The sequence below is a fragment of the Periplaneta americana genome, chromosome 14, assembly GCF_040183065.1.
Source record: "Periplaneta americana isolate PAMFEO1 chromosome 14, P.americana_PAMFEO1_priV1, whole genome shotgun sequence".
In the NCBI taxonomy this organism is placed as follows: Eukaryota; Metazoa; Arthropoda; class Insecta; order Blattodea; family Blattidae; genus Periplaneta; species Periplaneta americana.
In genome coordinates this window covers 72,468,421-72,490,076 of record NC_091130.1, presented here as the reverse complement: position 1 = coordinate 72,490,076, position 21,656 = coordinate 72,468,421, and the positions used below count along the sequence as shown (strand labels likewise).

At 35.7% G+C, this 21,656-nt stretch overlaps 1 protein-coding gene across 7 annotated transcripts in view; it reads right to left on the bottom strand.

Annotated features, from left to right (window-relative positions):
• The window catches only part of Not1 (CCR4-NOT transcription complex subunit 1), a 177,008-nt gene that overhangs the window by 40,400 nt on the left and 114,952 nt on the right, over positions 1-21,656 (bottom strand). For 5 of the 7 annotated variants that reach the window (XM_069845568.1, XM_069845567.1, XM_069845572.1 and 2 more), the window contains 10 exons: positions 20,491-20,705; positions 16,402-16,698; positions 11,894-12,034; positions 11,128-11,349; positions 10,959-11,009; positions 10,664-10,864; positions 9,976-10,124; positions 6,879-7,154; positions 5,854-5,965; positions 5,619-5,765 (listed from right to left, as the gene is read on the bottom strand). In XM_069845568.1, the coding sequence (XP_069701669.1) occupies positions 5,619-5,765; positions 5,854-5,965; positions 6,879-7,154; positions 9,976-10,124; positions 10,664-10,864; positions 10,959-11,009; positions 11,128-11,349; positions 11,894-12,034; positions 16,402-16,698; positions 20,491-20,705 (1,811 nt within the window). The remainder of the gene's footprint in view (positions 1-5,618; positions 5,766-5,853; positions 5,966-6,878; positions 7,155-9,975; positions 10,125-10,663; positions 10,865-10,958; positions 11,010-11,127; positions 11,350-11,893; positions 12,035-16,401; positions 16,699-20,490; positions 20,706-21,656) is intronic. The other 2 variants (XM_069845569.1, XM_069845573.1) reach the window with 1 other exon arrangement.

Genomic DNA, 21,656 nt, shown 5'->3' with positions numbered 1-21,656 from the left:
ATAATACTGTGTGATAATGGTGGAACAATGATAGAATCAGATCAGAAGGGAAAGTGAAGTGGGGAGCATCTGATCACAGCTATCTGGTCTCTTATTATCACACAATTGAAGGACCTATGTCTAGAAACTGTCTTATAAAAAATCTGACAAAGTTCATTGGTTGTTTCCTAATACCAAGCACTTGACAACTAAATTATGGACTGTTATTCGCAGCTTAACTGATACCCTTACCCCCAGTTTCAATTAACATATACTGTACCAGTACATCGGCAAGTAATGTTGTGCTGTATAGAGAAAGTTGTGGACCAATATGATTCTGAATCGATAAGTCCTTCCTATTTCCTATCAGAGGCCTCCACAAGCAGTTACCAAGAATTAAGGACAGAATATTGTTGGATCAAAACACAATATTTCGCTTTTATTTATCAATGATGAGATCTTTCACTAGGAAGAAAGCTATAGCGTTATGCCAACATCTTTATTCTCTCATCTGATGAAAGTTGCACTCAGTATAAGAAGGTCTTTATAGTCTTGGTGAAACTATTCAAGTATGATAGAATGGTTTTCAATGTCCAACATATTTTTAGTTTAAGTGAAACTCATTCTCAATATGTGCATCTTGTATTTGTACAATGATGAGGAAGTTTTCAGACCAAAAGCTATGGATCAGTGAGATAGTGAACAAACATGTTCTCTTTTCCATCAGAGGCCTTCTCAATATGTATGTTGTGATTATGTGACATCAAAATTAAGAACCAAGTGATGTTGAATCTGCATATAGAGTTTTAACTTTATTTATTTTTACATAAAAAAGGAATGTTCTGCGTGCTGTGTATCAACATGAGGATCAAAAGTTTCAATTCCTGACCTTCACCATTCAGTTTTTTCTGTCTGAAAAGTTACCATCCTCAGCCAGGAGTGAATCAAAGTACCACGAGTCCAAAAGCAAGTAGGTAACCACTAGACCATTAACTACACATTAAGCAGAAACCTTATTTTGGAGATCTGTTATTTTTCTTTTCTGTAGATTATTATTAACGAACAAAAATGCTGTAAGTATCAGAAGAAGAAGAAGTAATTAAGCAATTCATTGCAGTGACAAGTCATAAAAACGAAAATAATAGGGTTAAAAGTAAAAGCAAAATGTCAAAGAGCTTGTAGTTGTGAATGGAGAACTTTTCACTTGTTACTAGTATGACAGTGCCCTTAAATGTGGCATTACATGCTAATTAGATAAAACATTTTGTAAGTTTATTAGTGGAAGTTAATAGAAATAATATATATTATTTTGCACATTTCGCAAGTCCGATTGACAATTCTATGTGCTATTTTTTTATTTGGTTTATTTTACGACGTCTATCAATGGTTATCTAGTGTCTGAGTGAAGTGAAGGTGATAATGCCAGTGCATCAAATCCAGGGTCAAGCACTGAAAGTTACCCAGCATTTGCTCTTAACAGATTGAGGGAAAACTCCAGAGAAAAATCTCAACTAGGTAACTTGTCCCAACCAGGACTTTAAACCCAGACCTGCTTGTTTCATGGTTAGACATTTAACCATTACTCCACAGCTGTAGACATGTGTTTTTTTGTTTAAATTTTTCCATCTATAATATGCTCACATCTTTATATAGGAAAGGAAATATGTTAAATATATCATCACAAATTAATAACATATTTGGCTAAGATTAAACCTTTCATGACACTGAATGTGTTGCAAAGCTTTTAGTTTTTTGTACTTTGACTTAGTTGTAGAAATATGCAACATTTTGGAGTTATGTACTGTAGAGACTCCATTACTGAAGAAGGCAAGACAATGGCAACCTATTTGCTGGATAATAAACAGCTATACACTTAATAGCAACTGTACACTAAAGTGTGAGAGAGTAAGGAGAATTTTAAGTGAAAATGTATTTAGTACAGTACGAGGGGCACACAGGAAGCTTCTGGACCTGACACAACTATTGAAAACAGAGTTTAGCCGAATTTGCCATGTGATAGCCACGTCTATCATGCGTTAATAAGAATAATTTCCACTCACCCCTACTACTGCATCCTTAACAGCAAGGTTGAAAGAAAGCGGATAATCAATAATTCAGACATGCACAATGGAGTTGAAACGAAAACATTACTCTGCGATCATTTTGTACTATTTTAAAATGAGTATGAAGCTGAAACAGTGACTTGAGAGAATTACACAGGCTTTCGGGGCTCTTGCCTCTTCACGAACAATAGTCTTCAGAAGGTTTGCAAAATTTAAAACGGCCAGAACTTCTATAAAAAATGAAGACAGAAGACCTTCAATAGCAGTGACTGAAGAAAACACTACAATTATGGAAAAAAATGGTGCAAGAATATCCCGAATTACATACAAGGATAAAGAGACATCCCTTAAGATGAGATCAGAGAATGTCGAAAATATTGCACTAGTACTGGTATTTATGGGTGAGAAAAATTTCATCCCTCTGGATGTTCACACCATCACAGAAAGTGGAATGGTGCAGTGAAATGCAGAAATTTTACAACAGAAACTCTCGCTGTGTTTCTGAAGAGGTGGAGAAACTTGGACTTATCAGTATGATCCAGAAATAAAGCATCAGTAATCAATCTGAATCTTTCCTAACGACACACTCCCTGCGAAAGTGTAGGGAAGATAATGGTACTGACTTTCTTCTTTATTAGTGGCAATATGACAATTCCTCTCCAGGGCCAAAAATGACAGTTACTTCACAATGGTACAAAACAATTTTCTTCCCAGAAGTTTTTCATAAGGTGCGTGAAAACAGCCAAGAAGTGGATTTAAGAACATTAGCTTCCATCACAACTATCCCTATGTTCACACAGTCAATGCCACTCTAAATTTTCTAGAGAACACCCCCTGGAAGCTTGTCATCCATCCTCCCTACAGTCCCGACCAGACACCCTTCGACTTCTTCCTATTTCCTATGGTGAAGAACAAATTGTAGAGAAAACAGTTTTCAAGCCTGAAAGATGCTCTCATGGAATACCAGACAGAACTCACTGAAGATACTGAGTGGTGACAGTGCTTTCAGCCACTGTTCAAAAAAGTAGAAAAGTGCATAGGGGCTCTAAGTTTTAAAATATCATTAATATTTGACCCATAACCAGAAACTTTCTGAATGACCTTCATTTGACTTATATTTTCATTTATTGATATGTATAAAAGGTGATTTTATGAACTTATAACAAGAAGAAATTTGTACCATAAGGAAAAACAGAGATGGTCCCAATACTTCTAACTCTAAATACTACTAAGAAGATCTATCTGTAATCATTATATGGAATGAAGTTTGCATGCTATTACGCCAATCAAGGACAAATATGTTCCACACTAAATACTATAGCATAATCAAAGAAACATACAAAATCATACTAGAACCACTCTGAATATTTTGAGAAAAAGCAATAATATGTAGTGAAATAGTGCTCCATTCTTTACACTGATGTTTTGCATGCTTCAATCAGCTGCGAAAACGAGTTGTGCCATCAGACCTGTCCACAAGTAGTTGGATATTTATTGCATCAGAAGGATGAAGCTCTATCAAAAGCACTTCTGTACGCTGAACGTTTATTATTTCGAAGTCAGGGTAAGTCAGAGTCCTTTCAAGGTTTCGAGGTGTATGTAGTGACCTTTGACAGCCACAAGCCTTAGTCTATCAATGGCTTTAGAATTTAAGAGAGTAAAGATTAAGACTATTAAGGTAGGTTCAATGATATACACATGCACAGATTCAGGGTTTAAATACTGAATTAACAACGTGAGAAAGACTACAAATGAAAAACACATCAAGAAGACTTGCAATTGTTGGATCCTCAAATTTTCACAAATGAGCGTGAAAGGGATCAAAGAATGGCACTGAGGAATACTGCAAAGATTTGACATTGTAATATATGACAAAATAATCCAGACACAAAAAGGCAGTCATCAGTATAGGTCTCCCTAGAGAGAATCCCTCCAACTTGAAAGAAATCAAATATCAGGAAAATGATCCACTCCCTTTTCTCTTGTAGTAGCCACACTCCAATTGAGGAACATAAAGAGTCACTGCCAGGTGATGTACCATAAAATGCTTAGCCAAAGTCTTCGATGCTGCAAGAAGAAAAGTGAATATACATTCCTGTAATGAATCATGCTGCACTAAGACGATGGATGCTTTTACTAACAATGCACAGGAAATTGTCATTTTCTGGAGGAATCATACAAGTCAGAACTTTGCAGTATCCTTACTACAGTCTCAAACCTATCCAAAGTAAGTTCCCCTCACTCCTTTCAAAGTGAAGAATGTTGTGGTTGATAGCTCCAATCTCTTGAAGCTGCAGTGACTACATATGAGTTTGCCTAGCTGGAGAGTTGCAGAGAATGATGGTAATTACCCTGAGATGATTTAGTGCACTTCAATTTGTTTCAACTCCTGCTTGAGTGGATAACCTGACTGAGGTTTTACGATGTTTTCCCCTGAAACTGTAAGGCAATGTCAGATAATTCACGAGTAATGTTTGGTTTCATCTAGCCAAAATACCACCTTGCTGTCACCAATTCCACCGACGCTAGGTAACCTCACAATTGATACAGCATTGTTAACACATAAGGTTTTTTCAAAACTTTCAGAGTGACCCCGATATTGAGAGGTATATTCTACTGAATTAACTATACATAAATTGACTGCAATAACATAACTGAAAGAAAAGTGAGATTCATTTTGCATCAGTAGAACATTAGGAATGGACTTGAGATAGATTACATTTATATTTATTATTTGTTGAAATCTGAATATGAATGTGCATTTAATTCTATTTTTTTTTTTAAGATTGTAAGAAAGATTTTAGCTCTATAAACTTGTACACATCTGTTTGAAAATTAAGTCCCCTCTGAGAAGAAGTATTTTATTACAAATCGCTATATTGGGCACAGATTTGCATATAGTTTACAAACTTAACAATTAACTTTACTGTTATTGAAATTATAGTTCATGAGAAAAACTGCGCAATATATTTTGTTAAATCACAAGGCTAATGAAAAAATTTTAAACTACCTGAAAGTTACGTAAGTGCTGGATAAAATACAAAATAACTGATTTGAACACATCCAACAAATGGATGCCACGAGTTCGTATCCCAAGAATAATGAAAAATTACCAATCTTGGAGAACAAGATGTCAGGGATGACCATTGAAACGAGTATTGGACAACTGAGACCAGAATGGATCAACAATTTGGTCCAAATCCATGAAAAGATGATAGCATTTTATGTACGAGTAGTATGTCCCGGTTTGTAAAGTAAATGACGAAAATTTGATTGCAGCACTATATTATTTACACATAGGGGTGCTAAAACAGCCAGGAATACAAAAACTATGAGGAGGAAAAGACGTCAGTATGAAAAATACTAACTACAGATGTAAGACACAATGTTAATAGACAAGCACATAAGGTCTAAAGTGAATCAGGAAGAAATGACTACAAAACAAAATGTACTTTACAGAAAACGATTTCATCACAATTTAAGGGACTACACAAACATGGAAATGTAATCTAATTGTGAAATACAGCGTGGTCTTTATGGAATGGTGACAGTTATAAAAGTGATATTAATACTTACAGCAATAGGCCATACCTGTTGCACAAATATGCTGAAAGCTCTGGTTGGATCTCTTCCAGCAGTAGCAGAGTAGTGAATAGATATCCACTCTCGCAATAAGTATTCTGTCTTCTCCATCAGGCCAGGAGGATCATCGAATTCTCTCGCCTGATCAAAAATATTCTCTGTAAGTTTCACAGATACTATCAAACTAAAGACAGATAAAAGACACTTCAACTAGGCTGTGTGTACATACCCGAACCTGCAGAATCCCTGAGTGGATGTGTGCTGTGGGACCTCCTTGAGCTCTGTCCACAAGCACTCCTGGGTCGTGATTGGCTCTTAGTAATTCTATTAATGTTGCTAACCTAAAAAAAACCATTAATAAAATTCAATTACATTGGTATACCAATCAGAGCTGTACTGGATCTAGCATAGCAGTTTTTTTTTATTCATTGGTGGGGGGGGGGGTGAACGGAATTATTTCTACACTACAGCCATTAATATCTGTTATTATACTAGACTCCTACAGGCCGAGAGGAGGAGGAGGGATAGAGTGAGAGAACCCTACAATTTGATTTAGAGAACTGAGATACCAATGCTATTTTCTAGAAGTGAAAAACTCTACGAGCTGTTTATTTAATTATCATATAACAATTTAATTGTTTGAAAAATATACAGAGTGAGTCAGCGAGGGCTAGACTGGCATCAGTGGAAAGTCTTATGCGTAGTAACTGCTGCACTATTGCAGTGATTAAGACTACTTGACACCACCTTAATTTTTTCTAGTGACGAAGCATTGTTCCACCTCAGTGGTTAAAAGTAAAGTTTACCCGAATAACCCACATTCACTTGAGGAACTCAAAATATCTGACAAGAAATTCGAGCCATTTCGGAGAACGAACTGCAGCGAGTTGCTGGACTGTTTTCAAGAGATGTGCAGCCTGCCAGATATCACAAGGACGTCATTTCGAACATGAATTGTGAATTTGGTACGTACATCATTACGCAATACTAACTGCAAAAGCGCAGAACGAATCCTCCACATATGGTAGCATCATTACATATGATCAGCCGCTGTAAGTGCGGTTAGGAGTTTAGCCCTGGCTGGATCACCCTGTATAAATGAATTGTATCACCATCTGTAACAACTTTAAACAATAACCTATCTTCTAACAACATAAAATATTTGTATATTATTTTCAGAAACAAGGACACAACTCTACACTTCACAAGAACTTAAACTTGTAACTTACACAAGTGCAGAAGAAAGGAACTCACCCATCTGGAGCCTGTCTTGAGTGTGTGGAGATCCGTGCCAGCATCTCGATAGTGTGATAAAGATCACTCTCTGTGACTGTGCTGTTCATGCGGTCATCCACAAGGTACAATTGCACGAGCTGCATAGCAAATGCGACAGCCATGTAGTTCATGCCACTTTCCATAGACTGAGCAAGATGTAGATCATACTGCTGGAGGTTCAGCAAGTGAGAGCGGATCAGAACGTCTATGCCATCCAGGTTGTATTTCAATTCATCTCGGCTTTCCAACACGCACCTGAAAGCAACAAGTGCAGCAATGTGCGCAATAATGAACTGAATAAAATTGTGTTTCAGATATTGTTTACTAGTTGCACCCTGTTTCTGTCACTTGTACATATTTTGTAATAAAGGCTCATACTGAAGAAAGTGAAAAATGTTTATTTATTTTTATTTTTTTAAGATTATTCAAGGTTTGCTATCAAAGTAAAATAGCGAAGGATATTTCCGAAAAGCATAAAAACATAAGACAGAAATAATATGAAAGAATATTCGGAGGTACAGCACTTTTCAGCTGGTGAATAAAAATGCAAAGGAGCACATGTACAGTCAGTAAATCTGAACATACTATACATACTCATAGCTGTTAAAAGCGCGAGTTTTATTAGTAATGCATGTTATCGATGAAATTACACTCATCTGGCAGTAAAATGTATCCATCGAATAATTAATTCTGTTTTGTTTCACTGTAGTTTATAAATCAAATTAATTTATTGGAAATGTTGAATAAGGACTACTGGCGCTTTTTATACAATAGAGTTTATTACATAGTACAGACACTTCTTCTATGTGTAAACAGTGATGGTCACTAGCCAAAAACAACCATTCTCATTGGATCATGTGTTAGCAACCTACAAGATGAAAAATCACTAATATCTATACATAATTATACTGTTTGTTAAACACTACTTGGAACTTGTGTTCGTATGTTCTAAATAAGGTTTAGATTGTGATTATATATTTTTTTCGTGGCTGAACTGTCACATACACCCCTCTCCCATGCAGTTCGTAATTCATAGTTCATACATATCATGCAAGTAGGCTACATGAAACAGCACCCAGCTTCCTGTTATGACAGAGATTAGACCAAAGTCTATGTAATATTCAATTTAGGCTATTTATTTTTTTGATGTCAAATGGTTTATACATACATCCTTGTTCCATTAACCATGTAATTCGTATTCCATTTAAAGTTCCTTTAATTTCATTTACTGTATTCCATATAGAGTATCTTACATCAGCATTAAAGTTTCAAGATGTGATACAAGTCAAGTCAAGAGTTACACATTTTTCTATTTTTGTGACGAGATGAAGTAAAGTGAAGTGAAGTGAGATGAGGCCGAGGATTCGCCACAAATAGGGACATGCAAAATTTACATTTGTGATAACGCAAATTTATCAATTTGTATTCAAATAACGCTAATTTAAAGAAAAAAACTATTTTTAATGAAATATCTGAAATTATTTTACTGAAGCAGTGTTTGTCAGTGAACATGGAAAATGTATACAGACTAGAGTTGAATAACGAACGAGAAAGCAAGACTAAAGTGCCCGCAAAGCCGAAAACTGACATGACAGTATTGCGTACGTCATTGACTGCTTGTAAGCAAATGTTCAAGACAGCAGGACAACGGGAGTGATCAACTCTCGAACGTCAAGTTAGCCTTGAATCATCAAAGTTTGTTTTTACCAGACTGACTTTTATCTGTTTTGGCAACTGTTGTATATGTATAAACAATCACGTAATCTATTTGAAACATCATCTCTACCTTTCAGTGTATAATAATCCGTTGCCAAATCTTTATTTAATTACTAGGCCCTTATGAAAAGGCTAGGATTTTTTTTTTTTTTCGTATGGAGTTCAAATGTACAATCTCAACTAAAAAAATATTAACGCTTTATTTAACGTTATGTTTTGTTTCTTAGAAATGCAAATTTATTTGAGATTTTTTTTTCTATTTATATAACCATAGGTAGTATCTGATAATAGAACCAAAACATTTGGTAACTATGATACTGTTTTGTTTTGTCTTTTTGTATCAATTAAACATATCCAATGTTATTTATTTCAATGATGTATGTTATTCAAAGTTACGAAATCTTTCTGCGTTGACCAAATGCTATTTCGAGAATGATGAGCAAGACTTAAAGCACACAAGAGTTACGAGACGAGACTTGAAAGACAAGTGTGACAAGTGCAACGACGAACACAGCAAGCGAGAGCGGCAGTTAGTTTTACAGTATTTAGTACATATACAGTATTTAGTACATATTGAATATACTGTATACAAAATATTACCAATTGTTTAAGAGAAATAGCTATACACGGACTGACAGACACATGTCCAGAGCCATTTTTTAGTCATCAAGAATGCTGTAAACGTGTATTTCTGCGAAAATATAACTTTTGCAGCATTGCAATATTAAAAGTTAAAAATGACACCAAATATGCCTGAGTGAATATGATGTAGATTAGAACTGATTTGAGGCCTTGTTCACAACATTTTGAAATCTAATAAAGGAGATCTGGGTCACAAAGACTGGAAAATGCATTTAGTGAAGCACACTGTCTAATTTGTATCGAATAGTAGAAACTGTTCAGTTGAACTTGCATTTGAAAAACGAGCACCAATCGCTAAAGTCACCCACAAGTCTATATTACTGAATGACACAAACTTTTTCAATTACACACGAACACAAAGTTTGAACCATGTATTACAATTGGCTAATAATTTCAAGCACTACAGTACTAATTATAGCAAGTGCATAACAATCCCGTCCCAATGATAAGTTGGCAAGATCACTACAACTTACTAACACAATGAAAAACCACAGTTGCATATTTTAAAATTACGGTATTCAAATTTTTGCCTAGCTGAATATTTTAAAATAAATTTGACTCAAGACAACGCAAAATCTGCAATGAATAAGATGCAATATTAACTGAACACATGATTCGTAATAAAATGAAGTTATAAAAGAATAACTAAACTGCTAGGATGTTGTAAAACCAGAGAAAAAAATTACATGTCAATTAATTACATTACTAGAAAACTTACCGTGTCACCTGCTTGTTGGTCCACTGCATGCCGTAAGCTCGTGGATCCTGGAGTGCTTTCAAGACTCGAAGGTGAATCTCTCTATACCGCATCATTTGATCTGGGTCATTCTGCATCGTAGTCATTGTGTCTAGCAATCCTTCAACAGCCTGCAAAAATATATAAGAAATAATTATTTTTTTTATTTCCAGTAAACAGAACTAAATCACAAATCTATCTACAGAAATATAAAAGTTTAATTATATTACTACACTTAATTTCTAAGTTAGTTAACAGTGAAATTCTTATAGATATACCAGTGACAGCAGTATAATTTATGGGTGATTGCAGTTAACTGATACCTATAAATTTTACATTCTGAAAATGGCTTTCAAACCATGTAATATAGATTTAATCTCGGCAGAAAGAAATAAGTAACGAAATTACGAATAACACATGACAAGTAATATGTTATAGAGAGAGGGGGAGAGGGGAAGAGAGAGCGAGAGAGATGGCGAAATTACGTGAGTAAATACGGTATGTTGAATTGTTTACATTATTTTGAATGTATCAAGTGTGGATAGTCTGGAATGAGGCATGAATGATAAGCAAGTTCTCAATTAGGAAACTGAGAACATAAATGGTTGTGGTGTTGGTGTAGGAGTAAGAATGTAGAGTAGGAACAGAAATGTGAAATGCCATGTCTCACCTTCTGTACCAGAGCTACAGCTGACATGGCATCTCTTGATTTTCTGGCAATGATCAACGCCTCCAACAGATTGTGCAGGGTGCCCACGTGACAATTGGAGGATGGTATGACTCCTTGGCTTCCAATAATACTTTGGATGTAGTGGTCGAGATCGTTAGCCAGTTTCTCAAACACAGCACCGAGTTCGTCTGTTCCATATGTCTATAAAGGAAAGAAATGAAACCAAATGAACCTAAACATCACAAATACAGATAACAAGACTATTTTTGAGAGAATATATATTAGTCCCCCTTACTAGCTGAGATGGCCCTGTGCTCTGAAAAGGTGTTCCAGATGTGTTTGAGTCCTGCAAACCAAGGAAACAAAAGTTGTAACTTGTGAACTAATAGGAAACTTATTACATCATAACCTTAATTGCATGAATGCTACAATATTCAAAATAAACATTTCAAGAATGCAATTACCGCAACAGACTTGGGAATGAACATGGCTGCATCTCGTTCCGTAAGTGGGAGAAAGCCAGGTATATTGCGTGCAAACTCCTCATACACAGCCATCTGTTGGGTAGTGACTCCCCCCACCTTTAGTCGAATCTGTTCAGGCATGCGCTCAGCTTGATATGTGAGCACAAGTGGGTCGCAGTACCTACGACCTTCGTTGCGTGCATGTTTTCGTAGTTCGAATTCCTGCAAAACAAAATTTATTAATAATTACCAGTGGAAGGAATAAAATGAAAGTATTCGGAATGTATGACATTAGGTAACAAGTCTTTGACAAAAGTGCAAAATAATATCTTAAGTAAATTTTAGCAAGTAACATACATAAAAAAAAAACACTTCAAGTCATATACAGTACCTGCCAATAAAGACAAGAGAGTTAATGGGATGGGGTGGAGCAGAAGAAGAGAAGTAAAATGTGAAGATAAATTAGAACATAAAGAGAAGAAACATGAAAAATAAGATGTGAACAAGGAGGGAAAGAGCAAAAAATAATCAGAAGAGTAGAAAGGAACACTAGAAAGAGGAAGATGACACAGGAAAAAGGGAATACAAGATCATGAAGGAAAAGAAGAAAACAGAGAGAGGAAAGGAAAAAGAGACGAGAAAAGAACACAATGAAGAGGCAAGGAAATAAGAGGATAGGAGACAGAAAATAGAATGAATATAAACAGGGATAAGATAAGGAGAAATTAGCCATGTGAAAATAGTTTTACAAAATTTCGTGACTTACTGTGACAAGTCGCTTGTCTATTTCTGGGATTGCCTTCTCAATAGCAGTCTTCTGGATGAACGCACAGGCCAATTCCATGTTATCCTGTGCGGCAACTGTTGCAGCCTGGTCAGCAAGTTCTTTTTGCTGAGGCGTGGCAGCCTGGAGAGAGAAGGCTTCAAATTAACTTCATGATTTGGTACCGTGAAGCAACACAATCCATTTAAGAACTACAAGACTTCTAGATCATGATATGTTCTACAATATTAAGGTATATTATTCAACCGGATCTCGACTTGAGATATTTATCGAAGAGTCAGCATGAGATTAGAAATAAGTAATGGCAGAATTGGACATAAAATATAGCTTTCATACATGAGTAGAGGGATCTCTCATAGAGTAAATCTACTTCACAGGGGCAACAGATTTACTACACTTCCTCAACTGGCAATGGCCATACTTACATACTTCTTTCAAAATCAATTTTAGATTTATACATTAATTTGTGGTTAAAGTTATAGATTATATGCGGGAAGTGAATGTAAGTATAGATGTCATTGTTGGGTTGCAGAGTATAATCTGAAGCCAAATAAATCCCTTGTTGTCGGCAAGTATTTTACAAGACATCTCTCCTGGTTGGGTCAAGTGACCAGGGTGAGGTTTTTTCCGGGGGGTTTTGCCTCAACTCATTAAGAACAAAATGTTGGGTAACTTTCGGTGCTGGACCATGGACTCATTTCGCTGGCATTATCATCCCCATCTTATTCAGATGCTATATAACCATAGCAGTTGGAAAGGGGGGGGGGAAGACATCTTAAACGCTTGAAAAGGGGGATCATTCTTTAAACAGCTCTTGACCCTTCCTCCTTGCAGTTGACCTGCAAATCAACCAACCAAACATTCCATTTTGAAAATTCCTGATTTGTATTGTTGTCTTAGTTGTCCTGTTGGTTTGACCTAAATACAATTTTGTCCTGTTGCCATATGAACTGTTTTTTAAATGTAAGCCAAACTGTCACGTTTCAATGAAAATGACAATGGTTAGCACCATGATATACAATGATCAGCATGTCGAACTGGTGGATCTGAGCTCATATCCGGGATTTTCCTTCAACCCATTCAATGACAAATGAGAAGAAACTTTCAAATTAATCCTCTGGTTTGTCTCACCATTATCACCACCTTCATCCTTATATAAAGAGGGTGCCACTTTGAGACTTAAGCATTCTGGGTCTCAACCCTAACTGGATGTGAAATAGTTCACACGAACAGAAAATAATGCTTCAACACATGGAAGTGTGCAGGGCTATTGGCTATTTTTAATTCTTTTCGACCTAAACTGGTCACCAAATGCCTCTAATAATAATAATCATAGTATGTGATGAAGGGAGATTCTTTAAATAAATGCTGGGTCCATGCTATGGACAGAAACAAGCAAGTTATTCTAATTATTATATACAGTAAAAACCCGTTTTAATGTTCCCATTTTTAAGGAATTCCCGGTTTTTAAAAGAATAATCTGTTAAGTCCCAGCCAAATTACCATAAGAATAATGTAATTAATTCCCACTTTTAAGAAATACTTTTCAAATGGATTTTGACAATGAAGCCCAAAATATCGCCTTGACTTTCAATAATCAATAGTACTGGCATATTCAACAGCACAGCATTTCTCAAACTATGGTCCGTGGACCACCTGTAGTCCTCGAGTGTGCCCTTGTGGTCCTTCAAAAAAGACAGAAGAAAAAATAAAATTCAAACGAATTGCGTATCACACTATAGCTCATCTGGCGCCTGTAACCCAGCCAGAGACCACCCGAATTCATAACAGAGGACCAAAGTACCGAACCTTTTCATGTATTTATGATTTTCTTAATAGTTTTGCCGACACCGAGCCAGCACATTGAAATGGTCACGTACTGTATGTTGTACACCAATAATACAACTCTGAGGTCACAATTTTAAACTTATTTTCCAAATAAATATGACGATTTTTCATGGGTTCGTGATCACTTTCATTGCGATATTGAAAATAACAAACTTTCATTGAGTGAAAGAGAATAGTTAATTGAGCTCTCGAATGACACTGGACTTAAAATGAAATTCTAAGCGGAAAGTATGATTAATTTCTGGACCTTGTTACAAGTGAAAAGAGAATATAGTGAACTGTACAATTGTGCTTTAGAGATTATAATTCAGTTTGCTTCTACGTATCTGTGTGAGAAAGTGTTTTCATCACTAACTCTAATAAAAACAAAGTACCAAAATCGACTTGATGTATGTGACGATCTTAGACTTAAACTTACCAGCATACATCCAAATTTAGAACAACTGTGCAAGAATTGGCAGGTTCATCCATCTCATTAATGCGAGTACCAACATTTATTTTTTTAGTTAATTAGTTAAAGATTATCCAAACTCTAATACCTTAAATTATAAAAAAAAACCAAAATGAATTTTCTTCTATTAACATTAACTTAGTTAATACTAATATAAAATTAATTGAATTAAATTAATTTTAATTAATTATTTCTTTTTTTAAAATACAAGTATACTGGTATTAAAATATGCTACAAATTTGCTTCTGAAGGAAACAAGAGCAAGGTGGTCCGTGGAACTGTTCTGACTTAGATCTTGCTTTGCGTTGCTTTCACAGAGTGCTTGCTTTGTTCCTGTGAGTTGTGTGGAGTCTGTTTCCAAAGTTTTTTTTCTTAGTTTATGCTCTTTCTGCATCGTTATAATGGCGACTAAATGGAAAAAGTTAACTACTGGACAGAAAATGAAAATAAGGGACATCGAGGCTAATCCTCAAATAATATTATCACATATGGCACAAAAGCATGTTTTGCTGAAGAAGAAAAAAAGTAAATTTTCAATGCCTAGTTTGAGTGTGGTTCAGGTTCAAACAATTGGAAAAACATTTGTGCCTAAGCATTTGAAGACTTAGAAAATATTATAATGAAATGTATTGTAAGTAATAATTGAAGGCCTAATTAAATGATAATAAAGTTAGGGATATAACACACATATTAGTACAAGTTATTTTACTCTTTTCTTCCCATTTTGTGTAAACCCCCTTTTAAGGAAAAGAAAAGTAATTCCTCAGAGATTCGTTAAAAAGGGGTTCTACTGTAATTAATTACTATTCATCATTTTATTACTTTATATTATAGAAATACATTTTACTCATTTCAGATATTACATTCTTCATGAAGATAAGTCGACCTGGGTAGCGCAGTTGGTATAGCGTTGGCCTTCTGTGCTCGAGGTTGCAGGTTCGATCGACAGACTCATGTCAGTAGATTTACTGGCATGTAAAAGAACTCCTATGGGACAAAATTCCAGCACACTGGCGACACTGATATAACCTCGACAGTTGCAAGCGTAATTAAATAAACCATAATTTTTTTTCATGAAGATAAATTAGAATGATTGTAAAAATGGTGGTGTTGGTAGTGGTGGTGGTAACATTAATAGTATTCATAATAGAGTAGCAACAGTGCTATGAATATAATTATTAGTACACAGGCAAGTCAGTAAGATACAAATTGAAGTAGCAACAAATTTTTGAATGAGTTGCCTGAAGCTATCACTGCTACATGGCAGTATTATCCAGATTTCAAGGTGATTGATGTGTACACAAGCGAAACAAAGAGGTAGCAGTTGCAAGATGGTGGCACCTCCGCATGAGTGTATCATTGTTAAGCAGTACTCTGTTGAGAGATTTTTCTATGCAAAAGGTCTGACAGCAAAGAATATTCATAAAGAAATGCTGCCCATGTCTGGTAAACATTGCCTATCACATTAACCAGTTTACAATTGGTTGCAGAAATCCTCTGAAGGGCCATCACATACAGAATACCTAGTTGGTCGACCAGTGGAGATAGTCATGGAGACAAAATATGCAACAGGTGGGCAACTTGATCCAAGCATGAAGGGGATGATATGCTAGCCCAAATAATCAAAAGTGATGAGTCTTAGGTACATCATTACTAGCCTGAGACAGATCATACACCAACGCTCGGATCTAGTAGCTAACAGTACACTTGAGCAGAGCTGCCATCATCTTGGAACTGCTGCTTCTCTGTTTCACTTGTACAAAGAAATTTAAGATTTGTTTAAAGCTATTCAAATCCTCAATTAATGGCACATCGATTATACAGCCCTTTAGCAATGTTTGCTTCAGAAACCTCATTAAAAATGTAAGTTGCTATTTCAATTTGTAACTTACTGACACTCTCTTGTGGTCATGGTGGTAGTGGTGGTGGTGGTGGTGATGTTGGCAGTAGTGGTAGTAGTAGTAGTAGTGGTAGTAGTAGTAGTAGTAGTAGTAGAAGTAGTAGTAGTAGTAGTAGTAGTAGTAGTAGTAGTAGTAGTAGACATGCCATATATCTTCAAATAGGTACCTCCTTCCATCCCTGGCCAAATTCTGAACCTGTAAATCTTGGATTGAATAGCTAACATAGTAACCATTAGACCACCAAGTAATATCTGATCTTTGGTATTAGTCCTATTTCAGGCTTAGCTCACCATCAGTGCTGACAAGAAGGTCTGTTTCAGATTCGTACTGATGGACACCAACAGCTGGTCTCTGCACGTGATCATGGCCATGCCTGCTGTCAAGTTGCGAACCATGTGATGTGCAGCAGCTCTCATACGGGATTCATCTGGATCCAAGGCAAAGTCCTTCTTCACAATTTGTTCACATGTGGTGAGAGCGATCTTGATAGATCTATCTACTACAGGATGGATCCACTCCTGCACAGCCCTTTCTACTGCAGGACGAATGAACTGCTTCAAGTGTGGGTTGGCTTGAAAAAGAGCCAACTGAAAACAAAATCAATGGAACAAATAAGGAACAACACTTATTAACTTCCTGGTATGTTTTATTTTGCATTCCATATTTTACAGAGCTTGATTCTGAGCATTCCTTAAGTTGGAAAACTATAACAAATGACACTAAGACTGACAGTAAGTTATTTACCTAACAATTTCAGTTTAGTCAATGAAATAGATGTTTCAATCCTCCATGTGGGTAAAAAAAATTGTGTAAAATGATAAAGTAATATTACATACAGTATATAAAAACAAAAGGGAATAAAAAGGAAGAGCTGATGTAGCCATTATTTGACCTCTACAATATGTAAATACAGTGAAAACTCGACGCATCATTCCTGTTATCGCTTTCCTGCCATTTTCGTTTCCTTTTTTTTTTTTTTTTTTTGGGTCCCAGAAATAGTCCCATATAAATAACGCTATTTTTTTCCCTGTTCCATCGTTCCTCGTTTTATCGCACCAATCATTAAGAAATCACAGTCCCGATGCAATATTTTCCCATATGGATAGTTTTCTTTTAATTTGAAAGGGTGAACTTTTTGCTCTCCATTATTATCTTTGAAGCAAGAAGATGCAGAAGATTACAATCTCGAGACTGTGTCAAACTTTGTGGAGAAATGTAAGATGTATTATGCCGTCATGATACGTAACATGATTCGTCATCTTAGTGCAGAGTGCGAACTCTCCATGTGGGTTTGGTATAGTCTGTTAATACGGAAATTAGTTACTAAATGTTATATGTACTATGAAGACGGACATTAGATTCTGGAAAGAAATGCAAATTTACAGTGATTTATTGATTAGTTCACACAAGATTGTGGGGGTAAATAAACACTTGATAATGTTATGGAATAACTTTTTTGGGAAGCAAGAAGCAAAATAGGTTAAATGATCCCAAATTGCGGCCATTAGAGAACAACAAGAACAATATTATGGAATATATTACACAGTCGTCTTATCTTAACGAGATTTGTCGTCTTAATGCCGTGACTTGTTTAGAATCAGCTGTGCTATACAACACAGATGCCAATCTCCACAGTGGCAAGTATTTTTGTTCATTGTTTATGTTCAGTACATGTTTATATACTTAAGGTACGGTCACACGTCGCTACTTTTGCAGCGATGCAGTACAAAAAACTGCGCAACTCTCGTGCTGCGACGTGTGAACAACAGTGCAACCTGAAAAGTAGCGGCTGCCAAACCTGCTGCTCGCTACTTTTCCATGCTGCGCGCAGCTTAAAAGTAGTGACGTGCGAACAGGGTTCTTAGGGTTGCAGCAGTAGCATTTTTGATATCGGTTTTGTTGAAACTTTTGCTGCGGTTGCAACCAGTGTTGCCACCCAAATGTGCCAATGATACTTTTATTGTTTGGATGTATTTTAATGTTAGATGTGATGAAAATAAATTATTTGTAACAGTTATTAAATGCACAACACAGTCTGAGCATATTTGCTGACAATATAATTCACTTTTTAAATTTTCTGTAGCGTAGTTTCAAACAGGAGGATTGCCAATATTGATTACGTGAATATGCTGTTGGTTATCATTTAAGTACATAGGCGTTTTTAAAAGCTTTATATTAAAAATAATGCCAGTTTGTGAATACTAGTTAGGACAGAAAAGCAAATAATAGATAAGTAAGCTTTCGCATGAGTTTATTAATAAAACGAACATAACCACAAAATGTATATTGAGAAGTCAACACGAAGATGGAAACCTGCAGCATGACTGCGGCTGCAAAAGTAGCACCTTGTTTGTGAACAGACTCACAACCTTCAGCCGCAGCTTTTGCAGCACATGGATTGCGCAGCACGGAAAGTAGCGTGCAGCATGCTACTTTTGGCGTATGTGTGAACACGACATGCAGCTTTTGCAGCTGCAGTACAAAAGTTGCGCAGTAAAAGTAGCGATGTGTGACCGTACCTTTAGACACGTACAGAAGTATCTTTGTAGGGCTACTGAAGAGGTAGACAAGTATTTCATGCAATATGGTATAAGCCTAATTTGTGATGCAGGTTCTAGTTGCATGGAATGCAATAGTAGGAGCTATCGGAAGCCCACCTACTTTAAATATAGTATTAATTTTATGAGAATGGATTTGTGGTAACACATATCTGCATTCTGAACTTATCACGAATTCAGGTTAATGATTTTTACATACTTCATCATTTCTGTCTACATTATCACTAATGGCCAACATCTCGTAAGGAACTGTACACTAATTTTTAGCATGTATGTCATCCTTATCATACTCATGACTTGGTATGATGGCGTGAAAGATGGTAAAACTGAATTTTTCTCTTTACCTCAGTAACATTATCTGAAATTCACTATAGAATTCAGACTGAAATGTGTATGAAACGAAAGCTAATTACAGACTTTTCCTCCAAGAAATAGTGTAGATAGTGTTCTAATGAAGAGTTGTTAATTTCATACCCTATTTAAGCAAACAAAAAAATTTTTTATCGCAAGTTTACAAACAAGAATAAAATATTACGAGACATATCCTTTATGATTTTACATTATTTATTCAATCAATCTTCTTAATGTGTCCAGCTGTTTGCTTACAACATAAAGTCCACTATAGTCTATTCAGTTCTTGTTTTTCACGAGAAATGAGGGGTATTTTGATCGGTGTTCATTATAGATGCTTGTTGTTGTAGCCAGAGTTGGGGTGTAGTTAATATATACTGCAGGGCTATGTCTTCTGCAACTGGTTTACATTATTTAAGGTAATTGTTAAAAATTAAATACGTCGATTATGTGGGCATTTCTCTCTTAAATTGTTTAGGGAACAGTGGGGTGCCTCCATAACTGTTGCATCTATTATACGTCTAAATATGGAAATTTTTATGATTTCCCGGTATTATCGTTTTCCCGTATTTATTGTTTTTGTTCCCTGTTCTCTGAAAAACAATGGATCGAAGTTTCATTGTACATGTAGATATGGAACTCCCTTATTATATAAGTTTCGCTTACAACACACTGCGCATGTGCAGTAAACAGAAGCCCCTGTATATATGCTACTTGTGGACAGTCGTGTGAAACTGTTGCCTACATACAGGTGGGTTTCAATCAAGACTCGCTCCAAATTTTAATTCAGTATCTATACATGTCACTTGTATCATTGTTCAGAGTGACTCACTCACTAGACATTTCGAACTTAAATCCAATGTTCTGAGCATTTGATTAATTTGATTTGGAACGAAACCTTTTATACATATATCTTGAATTTGAACTTTGTATAACAGACTTCTCTCATGTATCATGCTAAAATATGGTTCCCATTTGAGTCAAAAAACTTTTATGACCAAGTGTTTCAAATTTCCAAATAGGTTTTGTAAAGTAACCTCACCAATGGCTGCGAACTCTTGGCATACAGTTTCTTTGAAGACGTCAATTATGTAAGCTTCTTTCTGTATACCTTTTCCTTATATAAGCCCACTAGGAATAAATTTAGCAATGTTAAATTTATGATTCTTAGGGACAAAAAATAATTTTTTGACAAATAATTCAATTTAAGAAAGAAGCTCATACTTTCATTTGTGGTGTAACACATTGTTCCATCTGATTGGGAATAACTATGATTTAATTCAACATTCATTAACTAAACTGACAGCAGATTTATTTGTAGGCAGATCTCTCTCTAGGGGGGGGGGGGGAAATCATCTACTAGATATAAAAATGGTGTGACTGATTTGAACATTATTGTAATATGTTATAATAATAATTATAATAATTTTAATTTACACATCAATGAACAATTATTACAGTTTTACTCACTTGCCCATTGACAGTGACATGGGGTGCCAAACTACCAATTCCTGTAACACTGATGTCCATGTAACTAAACCTAGGATCTGGAGGTCCAGCTGGAAGGTTTGAAGTAGGTGTAGTGTTTGTTGGTGCTACTGAGGTTGGTGGTGTTGCTGCCGAGGAGATGGCAATCTGAGACATTTCCTCTGCTGACTGCACAGCTGCAGATGTTGTGCTGGGTGCTGAAAATAAAAATGAAACATGTATTTAAATTATCTATTATACAAAGTCAATAATGTCATGAATCAGTGAATGACTCTGCTATGCCTGCAATCTCAGATTGCATTGTATGCAGAAGTTTTATCACATATATAGGCCTACTGTGTGACAACAAATGATTAGTCTGCACATGTAGTGAATTGTGATGGTGGTGGCAAAGTTCATCATTTCAGCTTTTGAACATGCAAATATCACACTCCGTCAAATGCTAGGCCATATGATAACAGAAACTCCGAAAATATTTCAATACATGGATCATATTAGAGTTGTGGTCAACAGGCATAGAATTTTCACTGAAGTTCGAGTCCGAAATAATATGGAAGATTAAGTGGATACTGATTGCCAAACTACCAACCTGTAATGCAAACTCCTTAGTCAATAAGTTCTTCAGGATTATTTCCCATAATTATACCAATGCGGAAAGAGACACACCACAATTGAGGGTGAACACATGAGAGGAATATGTGTAGAGTCCCTCGATAATAACTGAACGTAAGAGTTGAGACACAGGATCCAAACATCACCTACCTTATTGCATAATCCAGTAAGCACTTACAACGCCTTTGCTTCTAGTAAATACAAGTTAACAGGTTTTCCTTATTCTTCAGTGATAAAGTAGCTGTAAAAATAGGTTTTATGTATTATATAAATATGATATGATATATATTTGATGTCAACATTTACTCCATGTAATGTGGACCTCAGAATTTGTATCCGGTACCACAATTACATTCATTACAGATATACCTTTTATAGGCACTCTTATAATTTAACTTTCGACCCCATTTAAATTGATTAAGTTCACTTATATCGAACACACACTGTTCCTAATAATACTTGTTACTAAAACATACTACACCATTGTCCATTATGTTCGTTATTATGTCTGTTTCTTGTGTACATTTCATTTTCAG